The 23308-nt window shown below is 49.4% G+C and overlaps 2 protein-coding genes across 2 annotated transcripts; both read right to left on the bottom strand.

Annotated features, from left to right (window-relative positions):
* Positions 1-422: 422 nt before the first annotated feature.
* Positions 423-7156, bottom strand: ZNF691 (zinc finger protein 691). Its single transcript, XM_039238603.1, has 2 exons — positions 7095-7156; positions 423-1923 (listed from the first exon to the last, which is right to left on the bottom strand). Exon 2 carries the CDS (start codon positions 1912-1914, stop codon positions 1054-1056), a length of 861 nt encoding a protein of 286 aa, XP_039094534.1. The 5' UTR covers positions 1915-1923; positions 7095-7156; the 3' UTR covers positions 423-1053.
* Positions 7157-9995: 2839 nt separating this feature from the next.
* On the bottom strand, positions 9996-21050 carry LOC120236028 (erythroblast membrane associated protein (Scianna blood group)). The gene is made up of 11 exons (XM_039238615.1): positions 20929-21050; positions 20361-20699; positions 19805-20083; positions 17334-17450; positions 16766-16798; positions 15723-15755; positions 13870-13890; positions 13052-13072; positions 12927-12953; positions 12808-12834; positions 9996-10742 (listed from the first exon to the last, which is right to left on the bottom strand). The coding sequence occupies exons 1-11, from the start codon at positions 21011-21013 to the stop codon at positions 10018-10020; spliced, it is 1707 nt and encodes a 568-aa protein (XP_039094546.1). The 5' UTR covers positions 21014-21050; the 3' UTR covers positions 9996-10017.
* Between the last annotated feature and the right edge of the window lie 2258 nt (positions 21051-23308).

The raw sequence follows: 23308 nt of genomic DNA, 5'->3' as shown, positions 1-23308 counted from the left end.
GTCCCAGGCCGGCCCCCTAAGTGCATCCTCCTTCAGAAGCCACTAGGTGGATGTAATGAAAAGAGCATCAGTTCAGAATCAAGGGAGGCCCAAGGGTGAACTCTGGCTCCACCACATACCCGCTCTGTGACTTCACAGCAGTTGACTTCACTTCTCCTCACTTGTTTCCTCATCTTATTCCCTTGAGGGAATGTCAATGACACAAAGATGTGACGTGGCCTATAGAATCTACAGCATATGGGGGTTCCTCTTGCCTTCCTCCTCAGAGGCCCTGGAGACTCAGCCTGCTTTCCTCTGCTTTTCCGAGCAGCCACCCATTCCGTCTTTCCTGGAATCCAACCCCCTTCCAGAGAGGCTGCAGCGTGGCCGGCTCCCCAGCTCCCATTTCCTTGATGCCCCAAATAAGTACACAGGTCCTTTTCATTGAAGGGTTTTACTGCGAATCACTCCGGGAACAGATGCAGGTGGAGGTGGGGGGACAAGTCACAAACATGGGGATTGTGAAGGTCCCTAGATCAAGGCTCCCTGAGGGCTTCCCTTTCGTTCCTAAGGCAGGGCCAGACCTCTTCCCTAGGCCAAGGAGGCCCCTTCCGTTGGAAAGGCTGCTCCCCCCAGCGCAGGTGGGGCCCAGCAGATGGGAACTGGCAGCCATTGCAGTGTGCCCGAAGCAGTTCATACACAATTCGGAGGCCCTTCAGACAGCGATGCCCACCTCACAGGTACTTCCTCAAAGGCCAGGGGATGATTCCCCTTATGATACGATCATGTGCTAAGCTTACCCTACTTCTCTTACATCCCAAGGAGATGAAGCCAAGACCGGATCCACCAACTTTCCAAGGCAAGAAGTTGGCTTGGAAAGGGGCAAGGATTTTCACTCAAGGGGCCCTTCTCAGGACTTCCTGGAGATCCTGGCTTCAGAGACAACAGGAAACCATTCTCCAAAGTGGGATGAGGGGCTTGAGGCCAAGGGGGCGGCAGCAGATCCTACAGATCTTCCTAAGCTAGGCTGGGGTCTCTCTCTCTCTCTCTCTCCGCCCCCCCCCCCACCATCCTTCAGCTGGCGTCTTTCCCGGCCTGCTCTCCCGTGTGCGTTTTCTGGTGGCGGATAAGGTTGGAGCTCCGGGAGAAGTGCTTGCCGCACAGAGTGCACCAGTAGGGCTTCTCCCCTCTGTGGGTCCTCTGGTGTGCTCCAAAGTTGGAGATGTCGCTGAAGGTCCGCCCGCACTCGCTGCACTCGTAGGGCCTCTCGCCCGTGTGCGTGCGGTGGTGGACGCCGAAGCTGGAGCTGTTGCTGAAGCTCTTGCCGCACTCGCAGCAGATGTAGGGCGCCGGCTCCAGGTGGGTCCGATGATGTACCGCCAGCGTGGCGCTGTGGCCGAAGCTCTTGCCACAGATGTCGCAGCGGTACGGCCGCTTGCCCAGGTGATCCTGTTGGTGCGTGGTGAGGTCGGAGCGCCGCCGAAAGCTCTCCTGACACTTGGGACATTTGTAGTGCTTCTCCTCCAGGTGGATCCGCTCGTGCCGGATGCGGTTGGAGCTTCTCGAGAAGCTCTTGCCACACTCAGAACACTTGTACGGCTTCTCGCCAGTGTGGATCCTCTGGTGTGTTCTCAGGTTAGAGGTATTATTGAAGGTTTTGCCACACTGGGCACATATAAAGGGCTTCTCGTCGATCTCAGGCCTTGGATGAATCACGGGGCCCCCGGGCTCTCCGGCGGGGATGGCGACTTTCTGCCACGGCTTTTTTGGATGGATCTCTTGTGGACCTCCGGACAGGCTCTCTTGCGCATGCTCCTTCTCTCCGTCTGGGATCCGAAAAGCCTCCGAGTCCTCCACTCTCCAAGGCTTACCCCATTCCCCTTCCTCAGGCACGTGCCCTTCTGGACTCCGCTCCTTCTCCTTCTCACTGCCCATCTCTGAACCCTGAGAATGAACACAGATGGCCAACACCTTTATTCCTTGGTATTCCTTGGGTCAGGCTAGACCACAGGGAATCTTCTGTTGTGCTAAAGGGGTGTACACTTGCCCCGTGGAACCATCCATTAGAATTAACCTCAGTTATGGGACGCCTGGGTGGCTCAGTCGGTTAGGCGTCTGACTTGGCCTCAGGTCATGATCTCATGGTTCGTGAGTTCGAGCCCCACATCAGGTTCTGTGCTGACAGCTCAGATCTTGGAGCCTGCTTTGGATTCTGTGTCTCCTTCTCTCTCTGCCCCTCCCCTGCTTGCACTCTGTCTCTCTCTCTCTCTCAAAAATGAATCAACATTAAAAAAGAATTTTAAAGAAATAACCTCAACTGGAATACTTGGACACAATGTCTTTACTTACTTTTAAGTAACAAAGTTCCACAGATGTTTAAAGCTGTCCATCAGAGTAAAGAGGCATCGGTGTGTCCATGCTCACAGATATTTTTGTGCAAGGCAAATAATGTCACTTTTCTCAGTATCACTAAACAATGACAGTCTAGACTATAATTCATGTACAAGTAAAGGAGCTCCCATTTGGGTAAGATTCCATTTTCCTAAGCTATGTTTGATCTCTTTTGAAAAACCTTCCTGAAAAGTTTCCATTTGCCTGCTTTCAGAACGAACAGAAAAGAACCTCTCATTCTTGAGGCTCTCCTAGCTGTTGATAAGGCCCAGCCAGGGGCGCCTGGGTGGCTCAGTCGGTTGAGCGTCCGACTTCAGCTCAGGTCATGATCTCGCAGTTCGTGGGTTCCAGCCCGTCGGGCTCTGTGCTGACAGCTCAGAGCCTGGAGCCTGCTTCGGATTCTGTGTCTCCCTCTCTCTCTGCCCCTCCCTCGCTCACACTCTGTCTCTCTGTCTCTCTCTCTAAAATAAATAAACATTAAAAAAAATTATAAGGCCCAGCCATGAATCCTCTTAAACATTCTGCCACCCTTCTCTTCGCTGGACCTCACCCTAACCTAGCAACTAAGGGTTAACATCTGGGCCCTTCAAGAGGTACAGAGCCTGGGCTGTGTGTGCTCTGATTGGTCAGTGCCCACTTCCTCTCTCCCACACCATACACAGGCCACACACACACAGCCATACTCACATACCAGACACACTCAACCACATTCTCACACAATATACACATATCACACACCTGCATACCACATATAGCCACATACAGCCACATACATCCCACATACATACACAGCCCTCCCAAACATGTAGCCACGTGCATGGCTACACAATCACAAATGCAGCTATACTGTCACACCACACAAAAGCACACATACTCACATACCATGTACAAAGACACACAGACATTGGGGCACCTAGGTGGCACAGTTGTCTGACTCCATCTCAGCTCAGGTCATGATCTCACAGTTCGTGAGTTCAAGCCCCGCATCAGGTTCTGTGCTGATGGTGCAGAGCCTGCTTGGGATACTGTCTCTCCTTCTCTCTGCCCCTCCCCCACTTGTGCTCTCTCTGTCTCTCTCAAAATAAGTAAGTAAACTCTAAAAATAATAAAAATTTTTAAAAAGTTAAAGCAAAAAAACAAGACAAACAGACACGAACACATTCCCCACAGCGCCAACTTATGCAAACAGCAGTAAGTGCGTGCTGGGCTACAGACTCCTCTCAATTCCTACCGCCCAGGATGGGCTAAGGGACCAAGTACTTCTGCCGAGCATGGTGCTTCCCCTGGTCCCCAAGCAATACAGCACTTCAGAAGGCCCAGTGGGCCAGCGGAGATACTGCGGACGGACACAAGCAAGGGATGAGGGCAGGAAGCAAGACTGGCAGGACAGCCATGGTAGAAAATGACAGACCAAGGGTTCCTTCCAGTCTGCGAGTACTTCTGGAACATACAACAGCCAACAGCCGTAGTGGAAGGGGCACTGACTATATTCAGGGTCGCATCCCGATGGTGGCACACAGTACAGAACAGTGTAAATCACTCAAGCACTGGGAGCCCCATCTCCTACATCACTAACTCGGTGACGCCGCCTGTCCCGCAGGGCCTGTATCAGAGGAGACGCCTACGGTGCACTCAGCATGCTGCACGGCGGCAGACGACAGCCACCATCGCCGTGGTCGAGGACAATTGGCTCGAGACAGGCCTGGCCTTTGCTCAATCCCTTCAACAAATATATATTAAGGACCTACTAGATATGACTGTTGCTACTTTAGGAATTTGGGTCACATTAGAAAAACAAAGACCTTGTCCCTCATGGGACTTATGAGGAGACTGTGTCCTGGCCCTGCAGAGGACACAAGAATGAAAAAGATCCCTTATGTGAGCTTGTTAGGAAAGAAAAAAAATGTTTTTTATTAAAAAATGGTACGAGGAAAAAAATGGTACAAGACTATATAATCTAAAATGTGAAATATGACAGAGCCTCAAATCTTTGAGTGGATTTTTCTGGAAGGGGGCAGACAGTAAATATTTAGGGCCATAGGATCTCTGTGGCAACTACTCAACTCTGCTGTTGTATCATAAAAGCAGCCATAGACAATACATAAATGAATGAGTTTCGTTCCTAAATGAATGAAAGTTTATTTAAGACAAAAGGAGCTGAACTATAGTTTCCCAACCCCTGTTAGACAGTGTTATTATTATTTTTTTTTAGACAGTGTTTCTTGAAGGACCTACATAAGTGAGGTGAAGGAGGCTTGCTTCGCTTTCTAAAATGCAAGTAAACATTGGAAACAATTTATTCCTTGACACTTATTCACTGTTTCCTGATAATCCTCTTATTCCATTTTATTTTAAATTTTGTTTAATGTTTATTCATTTTTGAGAGAGAGAGACAGAATGTGAGCGGGACAGGGGCAGAGAAGCAGACACAGAATCCAAAGCAGGCTCCAGGCTCTGAGCTGTCAGCACAGAGCCCAACATGGGGCTCCAACCCATGAACCATGAGATCCTGACCTGAGCCGAAGTCAGATGCTTAACCGACTGAGCCACCCAGGTGCCCCATGACAATCCTTTTAAAACTTACAACCCTCTCCCCACATTCCTGTCCCCCTCTCCCACAGCACTTCTCACCTGCGAACATTCTACCTATTTATTATGTCTGTGATTTAGTGTCTGCCTCCGCCTGCTAAAACAGAAGTCAGGGTCTTTGTTCCTAAAGTAGTGACAGTCATATCTAGTAGGCCCTTGATAAATATTTGTTGAATGAATTGGGTAAAGGCCAGGCCTGTCTCCAGAACCCATTTCATGCTTACTTGTGTCTGTCTCACCCTCTGTTCCTCAGCAATCTCTGGTTCCTGCCCACTTCCACCTTTATGCAACCACAAAGTCTTGTATGTAGCTGCTTTTTACAGTGATTTGCAATTATCTTTTAACATATCTGTCTTCACTAGCAGTTTATAAGTAAATGGAGAGCAGGGACTAGGTCATTTTGGCAATCTCTCTTCAGCACGAGATAGTGCTCAAATGTTTTTTGAATGTATGAGTGAGTGGATGTGACCTCAATTCAATCCCCCAGCCCTGCCCACCCTACCTAAGGCTCTAGCACCTCTGTCTACGCAGGAGGTGACATGGCCCCCTCTCACTTCCAATTCTGCTATTCTTAGCACTTATAATATACCAGGCTCAGATCAAAAGAAGAGCAAAAAGATTTAGGATTATGGTTCCTACCCTCAGTTTACAGCATAGGGCAGGGAAATAGGACATGAACTCCAGAAACTGTCATATGGTATAGAAGGTTAAGTTCTAGGGGGACAGGAACTGTGCCTCAGTCACCTTTGTACTGCTCCTCAATGCCTCGCACAGCACCTGGCACATTATACAGGAACCAAAAATAGTAGTTAACATTTTTTAAGCTGATACTAATGCTAGGCCCTGGGCTGAACACTATGTACAAATCATGGCATTTCATTTACGTAACTTATCTTAGAGATGAGGAAACTGAGGTGCAGAGAAACTGTAACTAGCCCTACAGCACACAGCAAGTGAATGGCAGAACTGGGACCTATGCCCATCACTCCAAAGCCAGTGCTTTTAAGCCTGACAGAAATATTGGAGAGAAGCGGGGGTGGGGAGTGGGAGGGTGGGAAGGGAAGGGGAAGAGGAAGGAGTGAGAACAGTGCCATGGCACTTCGGGAGTTCAGATGACACGGCCGCAGCTCCCTGAAGAGATCAGGGATGAGCAGCTGCATGGAAAAGGAGGCATCCGAACTAGGACTTGCAGGACAGGTGAGCAAGACTGGGACTTACAGAGAGATGGGGAGACCACTATCTACTAAGAACACAGTGACATGTAAAGTACAGATACACTTTCATGTCACATTTCAAAGATTTGGGGGAGAGAACGGTCCATCAGTCTTGGCTTCCTAGGGGGCCCAGAAGTACAGGGAGGACCGTACGTGGGAGAGGCTGGGGGCAGTGGAGAAGCCGCCAGGGCTAAGAAATAAGAGCCAAGCGATGGGGCTGGTAATCACAGATGCTCAAGGTCAAGGGCCTGGGATAGAGGGAAGGGGCTAAGCTGGAAAGTGGTCTGAAGGGCCAAAGTTCGGGGTCTTTAGGATCAAATCAAGAGGGGGGGGGGGGGTAAAGGGGAGAGAGGAGCTTGAAAAGACCAGGGATAAGGTGTTGAACAACAGGGAACTGTACCGGGGAGCTGCATAACGGGTCAGATAGAGAAGGCCATAGGGGCTCGGGGGTCCGAGGAGATGATCTGGGGAGAGGAGCCACAGGGTGCAATCAGAGGTGTCAGGGGGCCGGGGGCCAGGAGGCTGGGTTGTTGAGTAGCGGGGAGGAGACAGCTGAGTAAGGATACGCGCGTCCCAGAGGACAGGAGCTGGCTTCTGAGTAGCTGGCTGGCTTGGGCGGGGGGCGTGGAAGACAGGGTCGGGCTGGCCCCAAAAGTATGGTCAGTCCCAGTGGGGCTGGACTGAAAGGCCAACAGGAGGCCCTGAAGGTATGGGCTGAGGCCATCCTCCTGGCCGCGCGGGCCAGGGGCGGGGGCCAGGGGTCGGGGCGGGGGGACCACCGGGTCCCATTTGCTCCCCAGTGGGTCCAGGGAGCAAAGCCACAACCTCTAACTCCCGGGAGAGAGGGAAGGGGCCATGCTCAGAGTTCCCCGCAAAGCCGTAACCGCCTCCCCCGCGACCTCGGGCCCACCCTGGACCCACCTCGCTCCCGCCGCTCGGTCAGGGACAGCGCCGCCTCTGTGGGCCGGGGGAGGAGCCGGAGCCGGAACCCAGAGAGGACCCGCCCTACCTCTCCAGGATTGGTTTCTGAGGAGGATCCTTTATTTCTATTGGTTGTACTGGCTGCCGCAAGGCAAGAAACCCAGGAGAGCTCGCCAATAAGCTTTGGACTCGCGCAAAGCCTGCTGGGAGTTGTAGTCCTAAAGAAGAGCGTAGACTCGGAGAAGAAATTTGCGAAGTTTAGAACAGAGTGAGTGGAGTCTGTGTTCCCTTCCAAGGTCGTTGGATTCCCTTCTACACTCACGCGTTAAAAGCCACCGGTCTGGGAAGTAATAGAACAGGACATCCAAGGGATCATGAACACAGTTTCTTCTCTACTTTGAATTGGAGACCCTTGACGGACCGATACACATCCTGTGAAAACTTGAATTCTGCACTTCACTCGAGGTTTATAATTTAAAATCAAAGGTTTGTAGAGCTAGAAGGGAGTTTAAAGACCCACTAACCAAATCCGTTTGTCAGAGAAGCTAAACGTTTCCTGTGCAAGGAGCTGCCTCTGGGCCTCCCAATGCTCCTTCGCAGGGATTTTTTTCCTGGGTCCTACATAGGTAAACCTGCCATACAATACAGCTTCTAAAGTACATCCAGGATTAGGCTTTTTTTTTTTTCAAGTTTTACTTAAAAAAAAAAAGCCTAGTCCAATATTCTCACTATCTGCACAGTATTTCTGTGCAAAGAGTAAATAAAGAGTATTGTCTTCAGAGCTAGATAATCTAGATTTATAATCCCAGTTCTACCACCTAGGCATGTGGAGCACCCTTTTCCAGCCCCATAAAACCCATGACAAAATCCATGACAGAATTGTTTTAAGGATTAAATGAGTTAAAACTTCTGTTTCCACAATGTCAGTTCTCTTTCCTGCTGGTAAATTCTCTTGGGTGCAGCCAGTGTGAACAATGAGAATTAGATTAGGATATTCAGGGAAGTATGTTTGAAATTGAATATGAATGAGTGAAATATAAATCCCCCACATATACTTATTGCTTATAAGTTGATATAAAAATACTGAGAAAGCAGATGAGAAATAAAATTGTGGCTTTATTTCTAACTGTGGTTAGAGCTTGCTTGGGTGAATTCAATGTTGTTCAAAAACCAATCCCATGACGTGCTCTTCTGTTACCAGTCCGAAGCTTTTCCCCACAACTTCTCATTCATGTACAAAAGCAAACAAAACATATCACCCATGCACTGTGATAGTTAACTGTATATATCAACTTGACCAGGATACAAGGTGCCCATATATTTGGTCAAACATTATTCTGACTGTTTCTGTAAGGGTGTTTTCAGATGAGATTAACATTTAAATTGGAAGAATGAGTGAAGCACATTGCTCTCCCTAATGTGGGTGGGCCCCATCCAAGCAGTTGAAGGCCTAAATAGAACCAAAAGGCTGACCCTCTCCCTAGTACGAGAGAATTCTTCCTGCCTGACAGTCTTCAGCATGGAACATCCACTTTTTTCCTACCTTCAGACTCAGACAGAAATATTCATTCTTCCTAGGTCTCAAGCCTGTCAGCCTTCAAACTGAAACTACACCATTGGCTCCCCTGGGTCTCCGACTTGCTGACTAACCCTGTAGATGGATCTTAGGAGGTGCCAGCCTCGTAATCATGTGAGACAATTCCTTATAATAAATCTCTTTATACATGTAAATATAACAAATATATTTTTCTCTGGAAGACCCTATTATAAGCACCAACAGAGAGAACTTCTGACAGAAAGATCTAGTTTCTGTTGGGTAGGATTGTGTGCTCATCTTAAAACTGAGAGCCAGTATCTCCACAGAGGCCAGATCACCTGTGTGGAGTGACTTGAAAGTGAGTAGGCTTCTATCTGCAATCCACACCAAAAAAATGAGGCTTATTCTTTTATCCTCACACATGGTCTACTGACTTCCTATATGAAACCAATACTCTCTGACCTAAGAGGCTGTTTGCCATACAAGTAGTCAAGTCTTCCAGAATGATTGTCTTATAGGAAAAAATGGCTCTACATCGGTGGTTAAAACCGCCACTTTTCTGGCTGGGCCTCTCTAAATCCCAGGAGGAGATTCAGAAGGGCCAGGGTAACAGACAGATACATCCATGGCTATATTTTCAAGGTCACACATAGCTGGGCTGCTGTGTTCAAAGCTGTGTGTCCCAGCTTCATGATTGTGCCCTTGAGGCTTTTGGGATTACGGCTACCACATTTAAAATTCTTGTGCCTGGTTATCATCAATAGGCAAGTTAGCTTTGAAAACATGTACATTAGCTCTGGATATCAGGATGCTATGTTGTAAAAAAAGCATCAAGGAAATAGAAAAGGATGGCCTGTTTTACCCCTCTAGCTGACGCACCCCCTATTCTAGAAGAAAGAGGGAAGAATGTGTGACCGAAAAGATATTTACCTTCAAAAAGATGACTTTGGGAGCTAGAGGCCTGCCCTGAGAAAAGGAGAAAAGCCATTCTGGCAGGGATAAGAGAGAAGTGAGGGACTGGGCACCATAACTTCATGACTAAGAGGTCAAGAGCAGGGTGAGGCAGAGTAAAGTTCCTCTATAAATAACCCCTCGAGTAAAGAACCCCTGTCTGTTGGTGACACACATTCACCATCACCACCTAAACTTAATGTGACTGTTCATTTGGTTTTCAAGAATTCTTCCAGGGCAGTGGGAACTTTAAGTCCCCAGAAGAATGACAGAGTATAGAACTGAGACCTGGGATGAAGGTGGTTTGAATAGAAATCACAAGGTCTAGACTTGGGGAAAGCTGATGAAATATTTCAGAATCAGGTGTTGTGCCACCAGCCTAAAATGCAGGGCATGGTGCTGGACCTGGAGGGAAGCAGGTACTGAGGCACAGCCCTAAAAAGAAGGAACCTTGAGCCCCTGAAGGGCAGGGCCAATGTCAGAGGGCCAGGGCAGGATCATATCCCTGAGTGGGAAAAGCTCCGGTGCCTGTGGGGGGAGTAAGGAAGGATCCACCTTCATGGCCACGTCTCCATTAGCCTGGCTTTTTTCTTCTGGCTTGGGGACAGTTGATGGCTCTGATTTCTGGAGTTCCGAGCAGATGATTAGAGGCGCTGTATTTTTCCCTCCATCATGAAGGCAAGGCTCAAAGAAAGGGCGAAGGGGGCCAGAGAAAGTGTGGGTAAAAGTAAAGATGTGGGATGTGCTGGTCACATTGTAGAAGGAAATGACTCCGGCTTCATAGTCTAGGAAAATCCCCACACACTGCGGGGGCTCTTTCAGGCGCAGGATGGTCTGTGGCGACGTGAGAGCTTCATACTTCTTCTCACTACTCTGTCTTACAAGCCAGTGCCCATTGGCAGGTGTGGCAGTGACCTTGCCCTTCCTGCTCACAGACTCACTACACACCCCCAGGGCCCACTTGGTCTTATCTCCCACGTACACCTCCCAGTAGTGACAGCCCGATGTGAAGTACTCAGCGCCCAGGACGCTGACGACAAAGTCAAATCTCTGGGGGCCGTCTGGCACAGGCTGCCTTCTGTCTCCAAGTTTCACACGTCTCCGGTCCTCAGACAGCATGAGTTTGGGATGTGCTGTGTCCGGGTCCAGGGTCACTGCCACTGCAGAGAGTCACTGACAGGTGAGGCTGGGGAAGACAAGGTCTCAGGGGATCTTTGGGTAGCTTTGGAGGGAAAGATAATCCCCAGGCTGTGACCACTGTCCTTCGTCTATTTGAGTTCATGGTTCCCCCTCCTCTACAAGTACTGGAACCAAAGAAAACTGTCTTCCCGTCCCCTAAATCTGTTGGCAGTGTGTTAAGTGAAAGAGGAAAAAGTATTTCATCTGTCTGTGAAGCTGCCTTAATCCTTAGGAAATACTGCCTTTGTCTTCGATGGTCCAAAAGAATCTAATGCATGATAATAAACATGGGCTTTGATGTTAGATCCAGTAGCCAGCTAAGATGCCCCAGCTCTGTCACTTGCTGGTTATGTGACCTTGGGCTTGTTATTTATCTCCCGACTTTAGGTCCTTCCTCCGTAAAATGGGAGTAGGGCTGTTGTACAGATTTGAGGAACTAATGCATGAGATAGTGCCGAGTTCACGCAGTGAGTGTGTGATGCTCATTTTGGTAGCTAAAATGGGGCACCTGGGTGGCTCAGCAGGTTAAGCGTCTGACTTTGGCTCAGGTCATGATCTCACAGTTCATGGGTTCGAGCCCCACATCAGGCTCTGTGCTGACAGCTGAGAGCCTAGAGCCTGCTTCAGTTCTGTGCCTCCCTCTCTCTTCCCCTCCCCTGCTCATGATCTGTCTCTCTCTGTCTCTCAAAAATAAATAAACATTTAAAAATTCAAATAAAATTATTGCTTATAATTACCATTGCTAAATGTTAATACAGAGAGAAGGATTCTTCCTTAAAATTGTGGACTATGAGGGTCATAGTGAGCCTCCCTCCTTCACCAAGTACAGGAAACAGGCTCTTCTTGGAGAGTAAGTCCATGAAATCTGTACTCAGTCAAGGTGGTGGGAGTAAGCCAGACCTCAAATGTCAGAGGGTTTGTGAGCTCCTGGAGTGCCAACCAAAGTGACCTGGTCTTCTCTTATGCCAACTCACGATTCTATTGGACCTGCCTGCAGAATATGCGTGAACAGAAGGGGGATGAGCAGCTGGCAAATTGATAAGGACTATAAAGCAGTGAAAATAACGGGTCTCATTAAAACAGCAGCAAAAACCCTGCAAACTATTTCAGAATAAAATGAAAAGAGATGTGCAAATCTTTTAGAAGGAAAGAAACCTTTCTATAGTCTGCATTGTTGGATCTTCTGCCTCACCCATTCCCTTCTCTGAGAATCTCAGTCACCCCCCACCAAGAAAACTGATCTTCAAGAAAGAAGGATGTGGGTGTGGAAGGAGACAGGAGGGCTGGCTGTTGGTCCAGCTGTGGGACAGGAAGGACATCCCATACTTGAAAGCATGGAAGGGATGATACAGGACAAGATGAATAAGTCTGACTACATAAAAAATAAAATGCTCCTACATAAGAAAAAAAAAATTCTAGGAGGAAAGTAAAATGAAATGAAAAAGTCAGAAAAATAATTTGTGAAAAATACGACAAAGAACGATTATACTTTATATAGAAAGAATATCCTCACAAATCAAAAAGTAGCCAGAGCAGGGGCATCTGGGTGACTCAGTCATTTAAGCGTGACTTCGGCTCAGGTCACGATCTCATGGTTCATGAGTTTGAGCCCCACATTGGGCTCTGTGCTGACAGTGAGGAGCCTGGAGCCTGCTTCAGATTCTGTGTCTCCCTCTCTTTCTGCCCCTCCCCTGCTTACACTCTGTCTCTCTCTCTCAAAATAAATAAGCATTAAAAAAAAAAAAAGGAACCAGAATAGGACAGGAGCAGACAAGTCACAAAGATGAAATACGAATAACCAACAAACCTAAGATAAATCTCAAAAATCATAGAGAACTCATAAGAAGATCAAAACAGATATTTATCAGTATTCTAAAAGAGGGGAGACTTTCTAAATCTAAACGTGAACTGCAAAATCACAAAGATTTTTCAAAATCGATCAGCAGAAAAACAGATTCGATTTTACAGTCTTAAGGGACAGCCTGAATTCCACAGGACCAGAGCAATGGGCTCTGAAATGTGGATGACTTGGCTGGTGCGACTTACCAAAGTGCAGCCGGGCCCTCCTCCAGCCTGGAAGATGTAAAGGGGTTGCTTGAGTTTAAGGACAGAAAAATGGAGAACTCTTGGGGCTTGGGGGTCAAGTGGAGGGAAAGTGTACCTACCTGAGTTCGCTGCAGCTCTTTTCAGCTCTGATAAAAGAAGAAACAAGGGGGTGAGCTATCTCTGGAAACACAGAATCCACAGGAGATAAGGCGATACGGGAGTTATAAGAACATGGGACACTTACTCAGTTCACTCCGGAGCTGCTCTAAAGAATAAAAACAGTTGGACCAATCAGAACAAGGGCGTCTACATGCCCAGAATGCTGCAATCCCCTCCCAACCACATCCCCATATGAGATCCTGGGGAGCAATGCCCAGCTTCCCCGCGACGACGGGGCTGGCAAGAGCAGGGTCTCCCCGCCGTGGGCCAGCGAGCCCCAGAGACACCCTAGAGGGTCAACAAATTCCTGCGGCCCCCAGAACTTCCCAGCCGACCGAGTAATAGCACATCTTCTACATATAGGTCACGACAACATAAACATTTGTAGATGTTATAGGAGAAGCATAAAATATAATTCACTTAAAACTATCCTTGAATTTCCACTAGATTTTCTTCTGTATGTTTTCTCAGTGTAAAATAAAATAGACACGTCACGTGTCTGAAGACTTTTTTTGTTATAAAGAGGTTCTCATACGCGAAGTGGTGGAGAAACACCACTCCACATAATCACTGTAATGAGGATGCACAGGCTTTGGATCCCCCCCTAAAGGAATGTCACCCGTAGGTGATAAAGGGGGCCTTCCAGGCGGCTTCCCCTACGGGAGGTACAGCTCTTCCTGGTGAAATGCTTCCCGCATAGAGACTGGATAACAGTGATGTGGGAAAGGGGAACAGGGAATAGTTGAGAAAAAAGAGAACTGTGGGAGCCAGTATATCCCTAGCCCGCATGGCCTCAAGTACCCTTGCCCTCCTCTTCTGCCCCGAGTGAAACTGAGACACTCATCCTAAAGCAAAGATGTCAGCAGAAGGAGGTCTGTGCCACAGGTGAGGAACGGAACTTACTGAGCACTTTATGGAGCCTTCCTAAAAAAACGAACAAAACAAACAAACAGAAAAAGGCACAAGTGAATAGATATGGCCATTTTATTCCCAGGATGCACGAATGCTCATCGCTCCATACCCTACAGTGGAGGGGGTGATGACCTTCTTGTCAGCCCCTAGTCCAGTCACATCTCTCAAAGCTCTGACGGGAGAACCTGAGTGGCGCCACTTTCCCAATGACCCCAGGCTGCCCAGACCTTTGGTTTCTCTTTTCTCTTCCCTCCCTTTTGGTCTGGCTCCTTTTCTCTTTCTGTATGAGTGTTTCTGTATGCTTATAACCACGTGGGTACACAAGTGTGTCCCTTGCTCCCTTTCTATAACCTACTGTGTATAATAGCTATGGTGACAAATGGGAGCCCCAGCATTGGCTTGTTGGCGTGGTTCTGTCATTCTCCATGGTAATGGCTCTATCATTCTCCAAGGTAACTTCCCTGAAGAACTGCAGAGAGATTGATAAATTTGGAGATCCCAGGTTTGGGGAAGCTCCCGGGGACTACTATACTGGTGGCTTTTCTGGAGGCGCCATCCAGCCCACATTTTCTCCTAGCGCTGGCCTTGCCAGGGAACGGTTATATGTTTGAGTTCACGGCCAGGCCTGTGCCCTTAGGCTGGGCATGTGTTAGGCGTTAGGCACTTGAGCAGCGAAACTGAATACGATATGGCTCCCAAGGAGCGTATGGTTTATTTTTACTATTCTCACTACTAATAGTCTCCATTTACTGTGTTTTGTTCTTATAACAAGGTGGGCACTGAATCCCCTCAACAATGCGAGGTGTTTATAATTAGTATCCCCATGGCATAGAGTAGTGGTCTGAGGCTCAGAGGGATGAGGAAATTTGCCCAGGTCACCAGCCTAAATGGCTGAGGAGGCAGGATTCCAACCCACATCTGTCTGACTCCCAATCATAGGTCAGATTGTAGTGGCCCCACTACACCACCGTTCCTTCCACCCTTGAACAGAGTGGCCAAAGCATTCCCGAGTTGTTCACACACACACACTTCCACTGCCCTGGAGGAGATGTAAGCGGGGAGGAGAGGAGATGCTGAAATCAGTGCATATGGAGCCATTTCTAGTCCAGTGACTTGTCTTCCCAGTGAGACCTTAAGGGCAGAGCCTCTGTTTGTTTGTACCCTGAGTGCCTAACTGCTATCCTCAGTGGCCCAGAGCACTCAGTTAATGAAGACGAAATGGCAGGAAGAAAAGGAGTACCAGGCTTTGTAATAAGAACTTTTTTTTTTTTTTAAGTTCTCTATTTTAGTCCTGAAAACAATCAGGTGAGGGGACTCACCGTTCCCATTTTACAGACGAGAAAACTGAAGCTCAGAGCAGTAAAGTGCCTTGTCTAAGGCCAGCGAATGGCAGAGCAGCGATCTGAGCCAGGTCTCACTGAACTAGCCGCTGACTCCAGAGCACATGACCCGTCCGCCATATCATACTGCCTCTCTCAGTGCAGAAGTTGTATGGATTCTTGTGATTTTCATACACCCCATATGACCATAATAATACCTTTTTACATAGTAAAGACACCTGCTTTTTTGGTGATTGACAGAAAGGCTGGTGAAGGGAGCTCAGGCCAATCCAGACCCATGAATTCTGACCAAGTGCACCCCCTCACCATGGCCACAGCTCTATAGCCCCTTGATATTGGAAAGTAAATTCCAATAATATTAATGGAAGATTGTGTGTGTGTGTGTGTGTGTGTGTGTGTGTGTGTATAAAGTATGCATCATAGACTGTCAGCATTCATGTACAAGTAGAAAGAATATGTTCTTTGTTATTTGTTCCCTACTCTTTTTTCTATACATATAATTACCTTTTTCTTTTGCGTGGTCTGAGAGAAGATTTTCTAGAGGAAGAAAAGTAAATGAGATTCTGTGACATTACTTTGAAGGTCCCCACTGCCTATTGAGTTCACCTGCCCTTGAACCTCCCTGGCTCCACCTCCACCTCCCTGACCCAGGCCCTCACCATCTCTCATCTGGGTAATAGAAATGGTGGCCCCCCAAATTGCCCCCACATCCTGTCCCATTCCTCCCTCTGGTCCCTTCTCAACACCGCAGCTGGAGAGAGCTTCTGGAAGCACAATGCTGGTTAAGATTATCCCATTCACTGCTCTACCACTGCTCTGAGAAGAAAGACCAAAACCCTTCACATGATCTACAAGGTGTCACCTGGGATGACCTCTGCTAACTCCCTGGCCTCATCCGCTGTTACCTTTGGCATCATTTCTGCACTGCGTTTCTTTCCCACCTCGTTCCTTCTGCTGCAGATGGCTTTCTATTCCCTCTTCCCTCAAGCCTGCCTGTCCTCCAGATCAAACATCACTTCCTCTGGGGACTCCTCTCCTGTCCCTGAAGCTTGGTTAGTTCCTCCTGGTTACAGTCTTTGTAGCCCTTAGAACTTCCTCTCGTGGCACCTGTGCACATTTATTTTTATAATTATTTCACTCACATATGCTTCCCTAACTGGACTGAACGCTCCAAGAAGGCACAGACTGTGTCTGCTCTTACTCACCACTGTGTCCCCAGCATCTAGTATAGTCTGGGGTGCTTAGTAGACAATTACTAATTGCTTGTTGAACGAATAAAAGCTTCCCCCACATTAGACCTCCAAGACTCCCACAGAGTAAAATAAGATCAAGCAATGAGTTCACACACAAAAACCACACACTGGAAGGCAAGCTATGACAAGTAGGAGTCTGCAAAAACTGGAAGTGGCAGGTATAGAGCCGCCACCACCCCTGCCACCAGGACATCAGATGTTGGGATTTTCAGGTGCACAGTGTAAATCAGTGATCACTGGGAGCACAAAACCAGCCAAACACAGGAACGTCCCCACCCAGCTCAGGACACTTACCTACCTCCACCACCTGTTCATAGAGAAGCTTCTCTAGAAGAAAGAAAGATGTGTCAGCTCAGCTAAAGGAAGCAGTTTTTCTAGTAGCCTGGGTTGTCCAAAGATGGCCCACGCAAGCTGCCTGAGTAGGACTTTGCTCCTTGTCCCTGTGGGTGTGTAACTATTTGAAAGGCTTAGAGGATCTTCAAACCATCAGACAGGGAAAGGAGCATTGGATTATGCGACTTTCAGGATCCTTTGCAACCCTGAGATCCTGTGGAACTCAACCACATTCATGGGGGTTTTATCTAATGGACAGAACTGCATTTCTTAATTAATTAGGAGAATGGTATGACCAATCTTTTCCTAACTTATCAGAAGATGAGAATTCACAGCTCTGCCCGGGAGTTTTCTGCAGTTTCTCTGGCCTTCTCTGCAATGTGGTTCCCCCAGCATGGCTCTACCAGTTTTCTCTCAGCCAATTTGCAGGGTCTGCAACCTAGGGATAACTCACGTCCATGCCCACTTCCTCGAGCCATTTCCTAGAGAAGCCTCAGTCCCAGCCAGGACTCCCTTACCACTTAGTTACCTTTTGATCTTTTTTCCTTCCAAATGAGGAAAATGCCCACCATGATGAGGAGCCCCAGGAAAGGCAGGGTCACAGCAAGTGCCATCGCAGAGGAGGAGATCTTCCCCGGGGACGGGGCTGAAACAGAAATCGCCAATGACCACCCTCAGAGAGCCCTCAGACAGCCCCTCCTATGCAAAGAGCCCCGCTTCAGATGGGAGGCGGCTCAGGCACATCCCACGCGTCTCCATCAACTCTCAGGAGAGACCGCCAGCCTAGACTGGCGAGTGTCTTTGCTTTTCTCAGTAACTCCAGCCCTGGACAACCCAGGGATGACTTTAAAGTAAGATGCTCGTCTCTTAGGAGTGCTGTTGATGCTCCTGCCTGAAGACAGTGGGTTAAACTCAGCCCTTCAACCACAACCTCGTGCTGCCCTCTATGAAACCATTATCTGGGGACTTTGGAGGATAGGAGGCGCTTCCTCAGGGGCCATCTCCAGTCTTCTCATGAGCACCCACCTGCCTCCCCATCAAGTGAAACAACAGTCAGTGACATCTTCACCCTGAGCCCTAGAAGCAGGGGCAGAACAATTTCTGGGGTGTTACAGCAGCAGACCTAAGGCCTAGGAGGGAAGAAAGGAGAAAGGAAAGAAGAAGAAAAGAGCAGAAGAGGCTCCGTGACCAGTGGCGGAGAGCCTCAGCTGGATGCGAGACCTCACTCAACACTGTGTGACCCTGCGTGAGAGACTGAGCCTCCCCAGGCCTGGCTTACCATCTATAAATTAGAGATAATAAATAATCCTTGTCCCATTGGGTTGTTGGGAGATTTAAAAGGGTCATAGGGCGCCTGCGTGGCTCAGTTGGTTAAGCATCCAACTCTTGGTTTCAGCTCAGGTCATGATCTCATAGTTCCTGAGTTTGAGCCCCACATTGAGCTCTGTGCTGACAGCGCAGAGCCTGCTTGGGATTACCTCTCTCCCTCTTTCTCTGCCCCTCCCCTGCTCTCTGCTATTTATTTATTTTTAAAATAAATAAATAGGGGCACCTGGGTGGCTCAGTAGGTTAAGCCTCCAACTTCAGCTCAAGTCATGATCTTGTGGTCTGTGAGTTTGAGCCCTGCATCGGGCTCTGTGCTGACAGCTCAGAGCCTGGGGCCTGCTTCGGATTCTGTGTCTCCCTCTCTCTCTCTGCCCCTTCCCAGCTTGTGCGCGCGCACACACACACACACACACTCTCTCTCTCTCTCTCTCTCAAAAATAAATAAACATTAAAAATTTTTGTTTAAATAAAGGGATCAGGAAGGTAAAGCACTTAGCACTCAGTGAGGGGCAGTGGCAGTAGTAAGAGAAGGGAGTGGGCAGAGGTCATGACCCTTTCTTACCTGGGACCCCAGGCCACAGTCTATCTTTCTTGGCTCTAAAACCACTCTGCTCTGCCACATGGCCTCCCTATTGCAAGGGTCTTTAAAAAGTTCTACCCCTTTGGCCCCTCAATTCTACTTCTAGAAACACATTCTAAGAAAATAATCCGAGTCACTTCCCAAAATATGTGCAAGGATGTTCACTGCACCATTCATTATAATAGGAGGAAAAACTGGAAACCATCCAGATGTCCAGAATTAGGGCTTTGGTTAATTTTATGAAGCTATAACCACACAATGAGGTACTAGGTAGCCCATAAAAATCATGTTGCAGAGAACTACTTAAGGCCATGGGCAGGAAATGCTCATGGCATTAAAAGTGGAAAGGAAGAAGCACGAGGCAGAAGACTAGGTACGTGCAAACACACGCATGCTCAGAGACACACACATACAAGAAAGTCTTGAAAGAAATGCCCCAGGGCCCCCGGGGTGGCTCAGTCCCTTAAGAACTGGGTTCTTGATCTACACTCAGGTCCTGATGTCATCGTTGCTGGGATCAAGCCCCACATCAGGCTCTGCACTGACGACACGGAGTCCGCTTGGGTTTCTCTCTCTCCTCTCCCTCTCCCCCTCCTCCTGCTTGTGCTATCTCGCTCTCAAAATAAATAAATATTTATTATTATTATTTTGACTATTTTTTTAATGTTTTATTTATTTCTAGGGGAGAGAGAGAGAGAGATAGCGTGAGCAGGGGAGGGTCAGAGGGAGAGGGAGTCACAGACTGAAACAGGCTCCAGGCTCTGAGCTGGCAGCCAGCACAGAGCCCGACGCGGGGCTCGAACCCACGAACAGCGAGATCATGACCTAAGCGAAAGTCGGACGCTTAACCGACTAAGCCACCCAGGCGCCCCAAATAAATATTTTTTAAATGTTAGCAGCAGTTCTCTCTAATTTATGGCATGATGGGCCATTTTTTGGTTTCTTTAAAATGTACCTCATTTTTTTTTCAAGTTTTCTACTGCAAACGTGTTACTCTTAAAATTTTTTTAAATTTGAAACTCTTTATAAGGTTTCCTCCAAGGTAAGGAGTTTTCACCAAGGGCTTGAAGCCCGTTTACTGCCCCAGCTTTTACCTGCTATGAGCATGGCCGCCGTCTTCTCCTGGCCAAGGGCCGCGTTGCGGAAGGTGCAGGACACATTCCCCAGCGCGCTGTCCCTGACCCTGCTGGACACGGCTGTCCGGAAGAGCCCGGCCTCCAGGGCATGGGCCTCGGACAGGGATAGAAGCACCCTGCCCTGCGGGTCTCTCCACTCGGCCCAAGGCTTCGGGAACCATCCCGCCGACCTGCACACCAGCTGGATCCATCCCGCGTCGTAGCCCCTCACGTGGATGTAAGGGTCGGAGCCTAGAACTGGAGGGGGCCGGGGAGCAGAGACGCCTGGCAGTGGGGGCGCGGTCCCCGCGGGGGCCTCTCCCGCTTCCCACAGCCTCCGGCGTGGGGGGGTGGGGGGCAGCAGGGGCGCTCGTGGCACTGGCCTGCCTGCCCTCTCCCCACCCCCATCCTCCTCCCAATGGGGTGAGACGGTGTCCGGCTTCATCCTCATACCTTCTCCAGTCCGCCCCTAGGGTCACTGCATCCCACGACTCAGATCTTGGGGGCACCCCGTCCCCCTCTGACAATGACTAACCTGCCACCTGCAGGGTCACGGTGCCCTCTCGAGTCAGGTTTCCGATCTGGACGCGGCACCGGTACTGCCCTCGGTCCTCCAGCCGGACCCGGCGGATCTCCAGGCTGACGCTCCCCTCTCGGGCGTCCCTCCGCATGGCCGTGCGCCCCTTGTACTCCGGCATCACGCCTTCCTCCCGCTCCTTCCCGTCCCGGAACACGTGCACGGCCTGGGAGCCGTCCGGGGGCGGGGACCGCAGCCACGTCACCGCGGTGGGCACGGTGACCGGCCACAGGGCGAGCGGGCAGAGCAGCTCGGCTGTGCCCCCTAGCGGGGCCAGGGGGGAGTGGCCGGCGTCCCCTGTGCGGTGCGGACAAAAAAGGGACAAGGGCGTCTGGGAGGGACGGGAGCGCACGAGCTGTGCCAGGGGAGAAGGGGCCGTCCTGGGGAAGGGCGGGGCCTGGGAAGGGCCCGGGGGGGGGGGGGGGGGGCTCGGGGGAGAACCAAGCGGGAAGAAATAAGGCGCCCTTGTGCCTGGGGCTCCTTCCGCAGCCGTCCCGGGCGCGGAAAGAGGTTCACCAGCTCCTACCTGACGCACGCTCGGGCAGGCGGAGGAAGACGAATGCCACGAGGCAGCCGGCGAGCCAGGCGCCCGGGGAACTTGCCATCTCCATCCGAACTAGGAGGCCGGACGCAGGGAGACACCGGAAAGGGCTGGTGAGCTTGATGTGGGAAGGGGGGCATGGAGGAGGTGGGCGCAGGTGCAGGCCGCGCAGCAGGCACTCTGCAATCCCAGGGCGCAGCTCTGACACTTACCTCCATGGACACCTGTGGCTTAACTTCTCTGAGTAGCCTGTGACTGAGGCTCCGTTTCTCCATCTTTAAAATGGGTATAGTAACCGCCTCGTTGCAGGATTATTGTGAGGACTGGAGGAGGTAAGTGCTCGACATGGAGGCTGGCGTCGTGGTTGTCCACAAACGCCGTGACTGAGGGCCATGGTGACAGGGAGGCTGAGACACTGGGTGTGATTTCGAAGGCATGGGGAGGGGTCTGGAGAAGCAAGAACTCACACCTAGAACTAACCAGGTGCACGCCAGAACACTGGCTTCTGCTAGCATTTAGTGTCTCAAGCCAGGCTTGGCGAGGCCCTGGCGCTGGCCCTTCCACAGTTACCCTTCCATCCACAATGGATTCAAGTCTTAGCTCCATTCATGCACTAGCTCCGTGTCCCTGAAAACATTGTTTAATATCTGTGGGCCTCCAGTGCTTAATCTATAAAAGGGGAAGCTTCTTCCCAGATGCAAGGAGATAACGCATGGGAAGCACTTGCCGCAAATGCCGGGCAGAAAAAGCACCCAATAAAAGTGCTGTCGTTGTTATTACTAAATCACCATGTGCATTAACCACAAGGACACCCTAGAGGATTCGCTACTATAAAACTCTCCCCACCTACTTGCTACTGCCTGAAAGTCCTTTAGCAGGAGCCAAATCTTTTCAGGCCACAACTGGGGCTGAAGCTTAAATGTAAAAAACACTCTAGGAAGCAATAATGTCTCTTGAATTCTCCGCCAAGATTTCAAATCCTTTCTAAAGAGGAGGGTTTTTGTAGCAGTCCTCAGGCCAGGTCCCTGAAGGTCTTGGAATAGGGCAAAATGGGACTTGGAGGAGGTGGGGCCGTCAAAGGGAAGCTGAGAAACTGAAGATGGACTTAAGCTTAGAACAAATTTCCGGTTCTGCTTCTCTCGTGATGAATAGCACACTGCTTCAGGGCTGTGCTTGTTTTGTTTTTGTTTTTCAATCACGATGCATGAAATACCCACCTCTAATCCCTTAGGGTTGCAAATGGCAACACAGCACTAGGACACAGTGAGGTTAGGATGACAATCAGGGCCTTTTCCCCCCCTCTATACAACCCACTTTCCCACAGGTTACCAGCTACTCAGAAACTGAACTAGAGAAGTTACGGAAAGGAGAAAAGCTCTCCGCCTTGTCAATTATCATCAAAGGTGGAAGTAGGCAGGGCCCAGGATCCCCTGGAGTTGCCCCAAGCCCCCAAACCCTCAACTAGAAGGTGCTTTTGTAACACCCCTTGGGTAGACATGCCCAGAGTGACACAGAGCTCCAAGCTGAACGATGGCTGCTGGAAATCAAATGAGACCCCCATAGCCCCATCTTCCTAGTTTCAGATAGTTTATTAGTGATTAAGAGAATGGGCTCTAGGGGCGCCTGGGTAGCTCAATCATTTAAGCATCGGGTCATGATCTCACAGCTTGTGAGTTTGGGCCCCACATCGGGCTCTGTGCTGACAGCTCAGAGTGTGGAGCTTGCTTCAGATTCTGTGTCTCCCTCTCTCTCTGCCTCTCCCCTGCTCGTGTTCTGTCTGTCTCTCTCAAAAAAATAAACATTAAAAAAAATTTTTTTAGGGGCACCTGGGCGGCTCAGTCAGTTGAGTGTCCAGCTTCGGCTCAGGTCATAATCTCGCAGTTCGTGGGTTCAAGCCCCGTGTCGGGCTCTGTGCTGATAGCCAGCTCAGAGCCTGGAGCCTGTTTGGGATTCTGTATCTCCCTCTCTCTGTGACCCTCCCCTGCTCACGCTGTCTCTCTCTCTCTCAGAAATAAACAAAACATTAAACATTTAAAAAAAAAAAAAAAAAGCACATACAGCCCAGGAGGCAGAGAAGCACAGCCAGAAGTGTTCTCCCCACCCCCAGCCGTCTCCACTCTCCCTACCCCCATCCACAGCCAGAAGCTAAAGCCATAGCTGTTCAGCAGGGCCCCTTAGAGCTAGGATGGAAAATTTAGAAGTGCTGCCAGGTTTTTTATTCCATATTTTCTTATATGGATAATAACCATCTGGTCACCATACTGATCTCCAGGACTTATTCTTCAATCTGGTTGGCCAGGAATCCCCTTTCTTCCAAGTTCTCAGTTAACATATATCAATATTATCATAATCAACATTATATTAA

This window comes from Hyaena hyaena, unplaced genomic scaffold, assembly GCF_003009895.1.
Source record: "Hyaena hyaena isolate Hyena2069 unplaced genomic scaffold, ASM300989v1 scaffold_144, whole genome shotgun sequence".
Taxonomy (NCBI): domain Eukaryota; kingdom Metazoa; phylum Chordata; class Mammalia; order Carnivora; family Hyaenidae; genus Hyaena; species Hyaena hyaena.
The sequence above is the reverse complement of the archived record's forward strand: the minus strand, read 5'-3'. Positions and strand labels throughout refer to the sequence as shown.